We start from the raw sequence: 13626 nt of genomic DNA on the forward strand, positions 1-13626 counted from the left end.
TGCATCTTGGGCGAGGCATGGGGGGGTGCTGATTCAGGAGATCTGCAGGGTGGCTACCTGCGCCCACCCAATACACTATTGCCTCAAAGAAGTGTAACATGGACGTAAGGAGATATGGGCGGTGTTATGAGGTAGGAAGAAAGGGACATAAAGGATTAAGGAAAATGTGAGGCGGGAGGAGGAAGAGGAGGAGCCCACAGAGGGACGGAGGAAGTCAGTTCGAAAATAAATGTTAGAAGCATCCAACGTGTCCTGTCATGCTTTGCCCATAACGAGTGATGAATCCTGTTCACAACTGGCGACAAGGATAAAATGGATACAATTACGCCTCCTTTGGCCAGGCACAAGGCCGTCCTTTCAGTGCAAGCCGCACGTCCTTCACTGCCATCCGGCATCCTTTGGCCTGCAGGGCCGCCCTTGTTGTAACCCAGCCAGACTCCTTTACAGTGCACGTGCCGGCACCCTCGCAACAATGAAGGAAGAGTACAAAGAAGCAGCGCAGCCCCACAGAGCACACGCGGTGAGGGACCAGCCGAGGCCCGCGCACCACAGTCGGAATGTCGGCACTGTTAGCATTGTAATGGAAAGCCCCGCACACCCGAGCACAGGCAGGAAACCACTGCAGGTGGAACACCAGCACTGTTAGCATTACGCCGACTACAAAACGAGTGGCTGGAGACAACAAAACACCAGCTGTACATTACGAGGTGAGGGACAACACCTTATTACCACATAGCAACTGCCCAACAACTTACTGATGGGTAACTTATTAACCCATACCAAACCCACACACCCCAGAAAGAAAGGGGTAGCAGGACCAAGGGCAACATACAGGCCAGCTGTGGCTGCACCTACAGGTGCAACAGCGCATGTACACACCCAAGCCCCAACCGAAGCCCTAGACCAGGGGCCAAGTACCTCCAAACACGACCCAACATACAGGAGAGCACAGCAAAAAGGCACCCAGCCTGCGCGCCTGAACATCAGAGAGCACGGTGGACTAGGCGGATGGACAAGACGTACACCTACGCACTGCAAGCAGCGTAGCCAGCCTTCCTGAGAAAACCTGCCCCATTCAGCCTACAACCACAGGCGGACAGGGGACCCAGATGGACAGTTTGGGTTGAAGATTTCGCCAGTTTCATCAAGGCAGCGGAAGATGCAAAGTCACCAGTATTAAAAGACATCTTCAAGAATCTGACTGGGACAGAGATAAACGGCATCATCAAAACCATCCCGCCTAAGGACAGAAACACCTTTAAAGCACTTGTGACCGCTCTGAACAGGAAGCTTGTAATACAACCAAACTGGGACTATGAACGATATGTCTTAAACCAATGCCACCAGGCCTCCCACAAAACGGTGGAAGAATTAATTACGCGACTCTGCCAGAAACTCGTCCCATCGCCAATTCTCCGCCTTTTCAGACGATAAGGCAATCCGACTTTGCATAACCGATGGGTGTCTGTCATCTGTACTCCGGAAACAACTCCTGAAGAAACCCTATCGATAGACGAGGTGATAGAGATGGCGAGAGTACACGAGACAGTGGAGATACAGGTCTCTGCCACCAAGACACCGAAAAAGAAAACTGACAGAGAGGAAACAGTAGCAGCATTTACCAGTGGCAGAGAAGGGGAGCGAAATACCACAGACCACCAGAACCCGCAAAGAGGACCACAGAGAGATGGATACGCTCAGCCGAAACCAGGGCCCCGCCCCCTATAGGCTGTGCTACCGCTGTGGTCATCCATTCCCCCACGCTGGACCATGTCTGGCGATGAGACAGAGATGCTCCAGATGGGGGAAGAGAAGGACACTTCCAGAGAGTGTGCCGGTAAGGGAGACCGTTGCTGCCGACATGGCAGCCGCAGGCAACTCAATCCAGATGGAGGATGCCATACAGCCCAACTCAACTGCTCCCACAGTGGAGACAGGGCCGGTCTTACTTGCAACCACAGAGGAGGAGGATAAGATCAATGGAACAGGACAGGGAATACAGTGAAAGCCCCGTGAATGAAGCACTATTTCGACCGAATACTACATAGACACATATGGCTACCTGAAAGACCAATAAGCCAACTGGGACGAATTCTTGTACGGGCTACATTCAGAGTTCCCAGACAAGTTTGTGAACCTCATCCAGGGGACGCATGAAGGCAGTGAGGCACCCAAGGTGCCAGTAATTATGGACACAGTCATGCACACATCCCTCATTGATACCGGGGCGACCATCACCATCATGGGGAAACAAGAATTCAGACTCACAGGAAATAACCAAGAACTGCCACCATCCAAAGCAAGAATTTTTCAGTGGGGAGCCAGTGTACCACTACAGTCGATAGGACAATGAGAAATCATTCTCTTTCAAAGGAAAAGGGATCAACGCCACCATTCACATCCTACAAAGCCCCGTCCAAGGCAAATGTCTCCTCAGCTATCACACCGCGGAAGCACTCGGCTTGATTGACATCCATTTCAACGAAGAGGACATGGTCATGCGCACTGGCAGCCAACATGGCCATAGCTCGATCTGCCACCTAGCAGGGTCCCCACTCACAAGCAGGTTTCCTGAACTTTTTCGAGGGTTGGGTAGACTAAAAGGGACGGTAATCAGAGTCCACATCAACGATCAAATTAAGCCTGTCCCACAACAACCACGCAGAGTGTGCTTCCACCTACAGGATGCCTTGTCACAAGAGCTACAACAGCTCCTGGACAATGACATTATTGAACGGGTGACAGGGCCCACCCCATGGATCGCACCACTGGTGCTGGTACCAAAAGGAAGGCAACAGACGTCTCTGCGTCGACATGAGAGTGGGAGAGACACCCAGGGCCCAGAATAGAGGACATGATCGTCAGCCTACGCCACAAAATTCTCGAAACTTGACCTCAACCAGGGGGTACCATCAGCTCGAGCTGCACTCCCAACTCCAGAGGGATCATAACATTTGCATCCCACAATGGCCTCTTTCGATATAAGCGGCTGAATTTTTAGATCTCCTTTGAAACTGACATTTTTCACGAGACCATCAGGAACCTACTCCTCCCGGTCCGAAGGGCATTCAATTACTCAGACATCTTGGTATACGGCACCTTGCAGGAGGAAAAGGACGAGGCTCTCAGTGGTGTGCGAAATCCTGAGGACAGCAGGGCTCACTTTGAACTATGACAAGTGCAACATCAGCAGAGATAAGTTAAGGTTCTATGGACACATTTTCTCTGGGGAAGGAATGCAACCCGACCCAGAAAAAGTATGTGCGATCTACAAACTCAAAGAACCTACCAATGTGGGAGACGTTCGATCCTTCCTAGGAATGGCGGGATACTGTGCCCGCTATCTACAATACACCATTACCACTGATCTTTTATGACTTCTGAGAAAGGACGAGCCATTCAGGTGGTCGGGAGAGTGCCAGAGGGCGTTCGACGTGATCAAACGGGAGCAGACGAGCGCGACACACCTGGCATACTTCAACCCAAGCCATACAGAGCTAGTCGTAGATACCAGCCCAGTCAGCCTAGGAGCCACCCTGGCACGACAGGAGAAGCCAGACGCCCCAGCGAGCTGCGTTGTGGCGTACGCAAGCAGATCCTTATCCCCCACGGAAAGGGCATACTCACAGGCATAAAAATAAAGCCAGCAGCTGTGTGGGCATGCAAGTACTTCCACCACTTGTAGTGGGTAAAAGGTTCACACTCGTGACAGACCACCAGGCCCTCCTATCGCCATTTGGCAAGCCAAGAACAAGAATGCCTCCCAGGATCAAAAGGTGGGGCATCCGCCTTCAAGAATAGGACTATACCATCCTCCACCGATCGGGAGGGGACAACAACCTGACAAGATCCAGTGTGTCGCCACGAGGGGCCGATACAGAATACCTATGCTATGTCACGGAGCAGGCTCTAACACCCACACTCACCATTGAGGACATACTTACTGCGACACAGGCCGATCCATCAACTAGGCGGGCCAGGGAACTCATGATTGCAAACAAATGGAGGGACTACAGAAGGCTGTCAGGCCAGTGTGAGGGTGTGAACAAACAAGAACGCATGTCAAAAGCCAGCATGGAATTGGCAGTGTCGGAACAAGGAATACTGCTGAGAGGATGCTGGATAGTCATCCCATCATCTTTCCACAGAGCACTAGTACAATTGGTGCACGAAGGAGACCAGAGGATAGAGCCGACCAAGAACCTACTAAGACAATCGTCATGGTTCCCGCGGATGGACTATGGTGGAAGAGATGGGGAGAAGCTGCCTCCCATATCAATGCCCCACCAGGAGTGACCTGCCACTCCCTCTACAATTGACATGCATCCCTGAAGAGGTGTGGAAGGGGGTCACAAAGAACTTCTGTGGGCCACTTGAAACTGGGGGTATCTCCTAGTGATCACTGATGAATTCTCCAGATTCCCCATCGTCAAACACACAGTCCACAGCCTTCACCCAAATCGTCAGCATCCTAGATGAAGTATTCACCGAGTGGGGCATCCCCACCACGGTAAAGACTGACAATGGACCGCCTTTCAATGGTCACAAATTCCAGAGATTCGCAAGACATCTCGGATTTAATCATCAGCTGATAACACTGCTGTGGCCACAGGCCAACGGGATGGTGGAGCGGTTCATGTCATCAATCAAAAGAACCATCCAAAAATCAGCCATCGAGGAGAGGCCCTATGCTGCATGCTCCACCACTAACGAAACAAACCACACTTGGTGACCGGAGTACCACCAGGGGACCTAATGAGGACATACCAGGCCAAGATGCGCCTACCGCAAGGGGCCACCATGGCCAGCAAGTTGTTGGCAGACCAGACAGCATTGGAAGATTAGGTGAGAGCACGGGATGCAGCAGCCAAGGAAAGGGCAGACCAGGGGAGTGAAGGGGGAAGACCTTTGAAGGAGAAGAGGTGCTGGTGAAGCAACGTAAACAGAGGAAAGCAGACACCCGATATGACAGCAACCCCCTCAGAGTGACAGAAATAAAAGAGACCATGATAACGGCCGCCAACGCACAGAGGGCCATCACAAGGTATGTGACATTCTTCAAACATTTCAAACAAGAGGAAGACACCGGACAAGAGACAAGGACGTCTGGAGGAGAAGCAGAAGAGACAGGAGGATAATCCCCCCGACCCCAGCGGGAGTAGGGGAGGGAGACCCAACCTAGGGCCACCCCCAGCGAATCACCAAGACCATGCAGACTCATTGAAGAAGTGTTACATGGACGTAAGGAGATATGCGAGGGGGAGGTGTTATGATGTAGGAGGAAAGGGTCATAAAGGGTTAAGGAAAATGTGAGGCAGGAGGACGACAAGGAGGAGCCCTCAGAGGGACAGAGGAAGTCAGTCAGTGTTATAGGTTGCTAATGGAATTTAGAATGCTAGAATGTGGAGTAGTAGATTAGAATGTAAGGTGAATTACAGTTCAGTTGTTATATGAATAAAGACTGGGAATGATCTATATTGACTAGCTGCAGTACATTTATTATTAATAAAAAGAAACCATAACAATGGCGATGAGGATGAACTGGAATGCGAAGGAAGAGTGAAGCAAACTACAATTCGCAACAGGACAGCAAAGAAAGCGGTCGAAGGCCTTTGTGTATAGAACTGAACAGACAGTGATAAGGATATATAAACTGGCTGCACGCAAGGTAGGAAAACGAACTGAAATAGATGGCCGCAGTACAGAAGTGACTTTTGAAGTGAATTAATTGTCATGGGAGGAAGGAGTGTGGAAGTACGGGCAGCGCGTATTTTGAAAGTGAAACGGCTCACCTGTGGCGCGAGCCGACGCTCGATGCGGAGTAGTGCCGTACAAACCAGGAAGTGCGGATAAAACATTTGAAGAAAGGACCTGCGAACGTCAGGAAAACGTGCCGCCATCTTTGGGGATAGCATTTTTTTTTGTAATACGACGAAACACGGTCGCAACAAAGTATAGGGAGGTTGCGTGGACATTAAATACTGATGAGTCAATGAACGAAGTGAAAGGGAATAGAGAAAACAAGCAGTGCATAGTACTTAATGTGAATGGCACAAAGTGAAGCATAAAAAGGAGTAAACATATGAGGTATTGATGGGAATGTACAAACAAAGCACAGCATAGAGTAAAAACTGAAAACAGCACACAAGACGCGGACATAATAAAAATAAAAAAATATTCGCAAGATGTCACGAGAGGAAGCCCGCTCTGGTGGGGATGCAAATATAAATCCCAACATAATGAACAACAAAACATTCCTCGGATGCTGACAAGCACATTGGTATCCACGAATCCATTGAACTACTTGAGGAGCCCAAACCCATTCCTACTGGAGCCACAAGAAACACAGGGTCAGAGGTGGCAGGAATGGATTGAGGAATTTGAAGAATTCCTGAGAGCTGTAGGGAATCAAAATGCCCCCGATAAAGTTGCCATTTTCATTAATTTGGTTGGAAAGGAGATAAAAAGCATAATAAACACAGTTCCTGTGCAAGAAAGAGCGACATATTCGCTATTAGTGGCGGCCATCAATGCGCAAATAATAATTCCGGTGAATAGAGACTATGAGAGGTATGTTTTTATTTATTTATTTATTTTGTATTTGTAGAGCGCACTACAGCCCACAGGCATCGCGGCGCTATAGCAGTACTCAAAGAAGGCTCGCTTAAGGGTTACACTGAAGCCGCCCAGGTAGATAGACTTAGTGACGATACAATGCATGATATAGGGTTACATACATATTTAGATCATGGTACATTGCGGGGATTGCGGTTGCACAATGCAAGTCATACAAAGAGACTGGTTTTGATGGCCTTGCGGAAGGCTGCATGGGAGTCAATAGTCCTAATGTGAGGGGGGAGTGAGTTCCAGTGGGTGGCTGCCATAGTTGGGAAACTGGTGCCGCCAGCCCGGACTTTGCGTGTTCTAGGAATAGCAATCAAGTTGGAGTAGGGGGTTCTGGTGGGCCTGGAGGAAGGGGGTTTAGAGATTCTCAGTGCCAGGTAGGGGGGTGCCTGTTCATGAAGGCACTTGTTTGTCAGGGCAAGGGTTTTGAATATGATCCTTTCTTTGACTGGTAGCCAGTGGACCTGCCTTCTGAGTGCAGAAATATGATCCCTACGCGAGAGTTCAGTAGCGGCCCTGAGAGCATTGTTCTGAACAATTTGTAGTTTAGCAAGATTCTTGGCTGAGGTGCCTACCAGGAGGGCATTACAGTAGTCCAATCTGGATCCGATTATGGCCCTGGCAATGGTAAGGCAATTTTGTTGTGACAGGAAGGGTCTTATTGTGTTGATGAGTTTGGAGTGGTAGGCAGAGGTGGATGCAATGGCGTTGACCTGTCTGTCCATAGATAGGTTAGGTTCCAGGTATACACCCAGTGTTTTAATTGATTGTGAGACAGTGATAGGTATGTCATCAATGGTGAAGGAGGAGTATAGTTGGTCAAGTTTGTTCAGGGTGGAGGGGGAGCCTACCAGTAGAAGCTCGGTCTTCTCACTGTTGAGACAGAGCCAGTTTTCTGCCATCCAGGATTGGATGGTCGCATAGATGGAGTTGAGGGTGTTAGTGTCAGATTGGTAATCACCCGTGAGGGGGATGAGCACCTGGGTGTCATCTGCATAGTTTGTATATGAGATTCCCAGGGCATCCAGGATTTTGAATAGTGGCCTGGTGAAGAGGTTGTATAGAGTGGGGGCAATACAGGAGCCTTGTGGAACCCCGCATTTGATGGTGCTGGGAGTTGCACAGGAGGAGTCAGAGAAAACCCTCATTGCTCTGTCTTGCAGAAATTAAGTAATCCATTTGCAGGCCTTGGTCGAAAAGTTTGCTGCTGTGGAAAGGTGGTGGCACAGGGTCTTGTGATCAACTAGATCAAACGCAGCAGAGAGGTCTAGGAGCAGTAGGAGTGCAGGTTTGTCTGCGTCTCTGAGGTCATCGATCTGGTTTTTCAGGTCAAGGAGGGCAGTTTCTGTGCTGTGCCGAGGTCTGAACCCTGATTGCCGTAGGCCAAGGAGATGGTTCTCTTCAAGGAATTTCTGAACTTGCAGGTAGGCTGCTTTGTCCAGGATTTTTAAGAGGAAGGGGACAGTGGTTATGGGCCGGTAATTTCCCGGGACGGTAGGGTCCAGGGAGGGTTTTTTAAGCAGCGGACGAACCCACGCTTCTTTGAGACCAAGGGGGACATGGCCGGACCGGAAGGAGGCATTGATGAATGCTGTGATGAATGGGGCTAGGGAGGGTGCACAGTCCTTGATGACCTGTGCTGGGCAGGCATCTCCTTTACAATTTGATAGACTGGAGAAGTGTGATGACTTCTGTTTCGCTCATGTCTTTAAAGTCAAACACCGGGGAGCAACTGGGGATGGTCTTAGGTGGAAGTGGGTTATTGTGATTCTTGGCTATGAGTATGGCCAGAGCTTTTTGATGAGCGATGATCTTTGCCTGCAAAGTTTCAAGCTTGTTTTTAATCAATGGCGGCAGAGTACTCACGAGACCATAGCTCAGTACGTCCTAAGACTGCAAAAGAAGGCCACTTTCTGTGAGTTTACAAATTTCAATGATGATGAGGCAATAAGGCTGAGAGTAGTTGAGGGCTGCTTGTCGTCACAATTCAGAAAGCACTTATTGAAGAAGCCTCGTCCGATGAAAGAAGTACTGGAGTTAGCGAGGATATATGAAAGGGTGGATGCCCAGGCGGCAAACATGGAAAACCCCAAAAATATAGACTGTAGCTGTCATGAACAGGAAATAAGCAATGGCAAAGAAAACAACCGGGAATAGGATCGCCTAATTTGATGCGTAGAAGCTACAATGAGAGACAGGGCTACCGCTGTAGTTTTGATTTTCCAAACAAGGGTCCGTGCCCTGCAATGGGACAATTATGCCTCCGATGTGGCCAGGAAAACCACTTCCAGACAATGTGTAGGGAAAGGACAAACATTCAATCTGCAAGCAACAACTCGCAACTTGTATCAAATAGGAGACATGGTGTGCAAAGTAGTATGGAAGGGCGCAATACTGCGGAAAGAGACATGAGAACTTATTCTGGAACGAAAGGGATAAGTGAATTCGTGGATAAGTGAATTCGTGAGGGCTGTGGATGAACTGCAGATTGAAAGAAGCAATCAAAGTAGCCAGGATTTGAGACAGAGGATTATGGCAGATGAGTTGCGAGATCAAGAAGTAGTGAAATATGAGGACCCCTATGAAAATCTGCCATTGTCTAGCATGTCCTATGAGGAAAGAGAGCCAAGGGAAGATCATGAGTATGATCGTTCAGCAGAGAATATGTGAGGCTAATTGATAAACAGGAAAGTGACAGAAACGCGATAAAGGTGTTGGTGAATTTAGATGGAGAGGATGTACCATTCCTGGTAGACACTGGGGCTACGGTCAATGTCATGAGCGCAGAAATATACAGAAAAGTGTCTAAACATTATCCTCTAAGAAAGTCAAGTGCCACGATTTTTCAATGGGGGGCAAAACACCCATTGTTAAATGTAGGGCTGTTTCACTGCAAATTGATTCATGCAGAAAAATGTATTCCGGCCAAAATACATGTCATCAAAAGCCCAGTCATTGGAAGATGCCTCATTAGCTGTGAGACAGTAACAAGCCTTGGTATTATTGATGTGAAGTACAATCAGTCTGAGAAAATACGAGGAGTTCCGTCTGAAAGTGAAGCTGTAAGGTCTGTGGTGAAGGAAGAAATGAACATGGAGAGATTGAAATTGGAATTTCCAAAGCTGTTTCAAGGGGTAGGTAGGCTGATTGAGAGTGAGATCCATTTGCATATTGACACATCTGTTCAGCCAGTCCCACAACACCCAAGACGTGTGGGTTTTCACTTGCAAAGGAGGGTGTCGCAAGAGCTTGAACAGCTACGAAAGAATGATATAATTGAGAAAGTGGACAATGGACCGACCCCATGGATCTCCCCGCTTGTGGTGGTTCCTAAGCCTGATGGACGTCTTCGGCCTGTGTAGATATGAGAATACCGAACACAGCCATATTAAGGGTGAGGCACCCGGATCCGAACATATACAATATGATAATCCGGTTGAACACGGCCAAGAGGTTCAGTAAGTTGGATTTAAATCAGGGTTATCACCAACTGGTAATTGATCAGGAATCACGTCCGATAACTACGTTTAGTACTCATGAAGGATTATTCAGGTATAAAAGGCTCAGTTTTGGCATCTCTTCGGCGGCTGAGATTTTCCAGGAAACCATCAGGAAGGTGATAGCCCCAGTGACGAATGCATTCAACTATAGCGATGACATTCTTGTGTATGGGACAAATCAAGCTCAACGGGATGACGCTTTGAGGCAAGTGTGTGAACTGTTGCAAAGGAGTGGATTAACATTGAATGCTCAGAAGTGCGAAATAAATAAAGGGAGCCTGAAGTTCTTCGGCCATATATTCTCAGAGGAGGGCATAAAGGCAGATCCGGAGAAAGTGGATTTAATAATGAAATTGGAGGCCCCGAGAGATGTGGCTGAGTTACAATCTTTTCTTGGAATGGTTGGCTATTGTGCGAGATATATGCCAGAGTATGCCACGCTAACTGAAACTTTGAAACAACTGCTGAAGAAAGACATGGAGTATACATGGAGTGAAGAGTGTGAAAGAAGCTTCAGAGAAATAAAGAAAGAGCTAGCAAATGATAGACAGCTATCATATTTCAACCCTACCTGGAATACTGAGGTAATTGCAGATGCCAGTCCAGTAGGGTTGGGGGCCATTCTCGCACAAATGGATCTGGAGAAAAAAAAAGGGAATGGACAAAGGAAAGTCATTGCTTATGCGAGCAGAGCCTTAAGTGAGACTGAAAGGGCATATTCGCAGGCAGAAAAGCAGAGTCTTGCTGCTGTGTGGGTTTGCGAGAAGTTCAATCATTTTATAATTGGAAACCATTCCTGCTGGTGATGGATCATCAAGCCTTGATTTCAATTTATGGGAATCCTAGAACTAAGATGCCTGCAAGAATTGAACGTTGGGACATGAGACTGCAGGAATAAGACTACAAGATCATACATGGCCCAGGAAAAGACGAAAATCCAGCTGATAATATATCAAGACATCCAGTGGGTGAGGTAGATTCCCTGATGCAACTGGAAGCAGATGAGTACATCTCATATATATCACTGAATGCGTTGCCAGTAGCCATAACTAAAGAAATGTTAGTGGAGAAAAGTCAAGCAGACTGTGATAAGAACAGCGGTAGAACTCACACGAACTGGAAAATGGCAGTGTATAGATCAAGAGAGAAATATGGAAGAGGGTGATCTAAAAGATTTGAGGAAAATGGCGAAAATAAGTACTGAATTATCTGTGACTGAAGAAGGATTGCTGTTGAGGGGAAGCAGATTGGTAGCTCCTAAGAGTTTGAGGAAGACGCTGGTCATGTTGGCTCACGAGGGACATAGAGGAGTGATGAATATGAAGAAGATTCTGAGACACCAAGTGTGGTTCCCATGCATGGATCTAATTGTGGAGGATACAACATTGCTTTGCGTGTCAAGTAACATCACCCACGGATCGACCAGTACCAATGGAGATAGTACCCCTGCCTAGTGGGCCATGGGTCCGAGTGGCATTGGATTTCTTTGGGCCACTAGAGGAAGGTGGGTACCTCCTGGTGGTCATTGATGAATATTCAAGATTTCCGCTTGTTAAGCAAGTGCAGTCAACAGCCTTTCACCATGTAGTGGTGGTGTTGGACGAGATTTTTAGTGAATGGGGGATCCGTCAGGTTGTCAAGACGGGATAACGAAGCACCATTTCAGGGACATGAATTTGGCAAGTTTGCTGTTCATATGGGATTCCGACACCAGACGATTACACCTCTCTGGCCACAGGCGAATGGGATGGTGGAGAGATTCATAAGTAATTTGAAAAGAGCGAGGCAGGGGGCCATTGTGGATAATGTTCCATGCGCTCAAGTGGTATCGCAAATGTTAAGGAATTACAGAAACACTCGAGATGACAGGACACACCCCAGCAGAATTAATGATCCGATATAAACCACGGATCAGGCTTCCGAGGCTTGAGGACTACACAGCAGAGGGTGATGAGATCAGGGCAAGAGATGAGGCGAAGCGGTGCAAAACTAAAGAGTGGGTGGATCGCAAAAGGAAGGCATCAGAGATGAAACTGCAAAAAGGGGATTTGGTGCTTGTGAAACAGAAGCAGAGGAAGAAATTGGACTCAAAATATAGACCGTTTCCACTGAAAGTGGAAAATGTAAAATGATCCATGTTTACTACAACAGGTGTTGGAGGAGCAGTCACTAGAAATGTATCCTTTTTTAAAAGATTCTTTCCAGTTAGACAGGATAATGTGAAAGAAAGGGTGGTTGAGTTGAATGATTCTGATATGGATTTAACCTGGTTGTATGGTAATGAGGGGGAATTGGTGGATGGATGCGATAAAATGGTTGTAGGAAAAGGCCATGCAGAAGGCGAGGGGGGGAAGAGCGATTCGCGAAGGATGAATGGTGAAAATTCAGGTGAGAATTTTCGGGACAGGGACATGGACATGGGAAGTGAATCCTGTGAAGGGAACCTAACAAGAAACATGGACATGGACATGGACATGGATAATGACCAGTTACTTACTGGTAATCTTCATTACTCTAAGTCCTACTCTTCCTTGTCACAGTACTTAAGACCCTCCTCATCCTCCCTACTGCGGCATGAAAAACCTTCCATATGTTGGAGGGTATAAAAACTAACATGTGGTGAGGGAGCATGGAACTATCTGGAGGGGTGGGGCAGGTATGGGTGTTAGATGAACTGTAATCCTTATGAGGCTGGGAACCTCAGAGTACTGTGAGGAGGAAGATTAGAACTAGGAGTAATTAAGATTATCGGTAAGCAACCGGGTCAATCCTAACACATGGCCACATTATATCACTATACTTCACAGCAGATAATAAAAGCGACAATGAAATGTCTAATTGTACTTGCTATGAAAAATGCACTAAACGGTTGTTAAACCCGTACAGCATTTATGGATTGCTACAGATCAGAAGGGAACTGGTCATTTTTCGTGCAAACGAGGGAACGATCCATAAAGAATTGTAACTTAGGATAAACGAAATGGAAACTTCAAACTAAACATTCAAACGTACACCCTATCTAACCAACATCACGCGCGGCTGCACACACGTGTTTTCCCCAGCCTATGGTTCTGTACCTGTGACGTCACTCATTGGCACAGTCACCACGCAATGGATGGCGGGTTTCGGTATTTCTACTCTGTTCCATGGATCATCTGCCATTATTACAGCAGGCGAACTTCTCTTGTCGAAGTCCTTAAGTGTTGGGAGTCCGTTGACTAGGGCACGGCTGTACTTGGCACGTGCGCTTATTATTCGTCTTTAGGATAGTTTTGATACAACATAAGACATAGAAAGAGGACAATGGTGTGCTTTACCTGTGATAGAGATAGAGAGCGGACAATACTTTCAAGTTTGTAATAGGGAACCGTCACCGTGGTTGACATCTTGCACTTTTTTGTTTGTGTACTATAATAAAATAAATTAGCGACGTTAACACATAGAGGGTTTTTAAATGAAACAATTATAAACCCAGCGGCCGAAATCTGACCAATGTACATTA

The 13626-nt window shown here is 47.5% G+C and overlaps 1 protein-coding gene across 1 annotated transcript in view; it reads right to left on the reverse strand.

Annotated features, from left to right (window-relative positions):
* The window catches only part of NEPRO (nucleolus and neural progenitor protein), a 362800-nt gene extending 349408 nt beyond the window's left edge, over nt 1-13392 (reverse strand). Inside the window, exon 1 of the mRNA XM_069640036.1 lies at nt 13202-13392. Coding sequence (XP_069496137.1) covers nt 13202-13286 — 85 coding nt within the window. The 5' untranslated portion in view covers nt 13287-13392. The remainder of the gene's footprint in view (nt 1-13201) is intronic.
* Between the last annotated feature and the right edge of the window lie 234 nt (nt 13393-13626).

This window comes from Ambystoma mexicanum, chromosome 7q (assembly GCF_040938575.1).
Source record: "Ambystoma mexicanum isolate Mex_15411 chromosome 7q, UKY_AmexF1_1, whole genome shotgun sequence".
NCBI lineage: Eukaryota > Metazoa > Chordata > Amphibia > Caudata > Ambystomatidae > Ambystoma > Ambystoma mexicanum.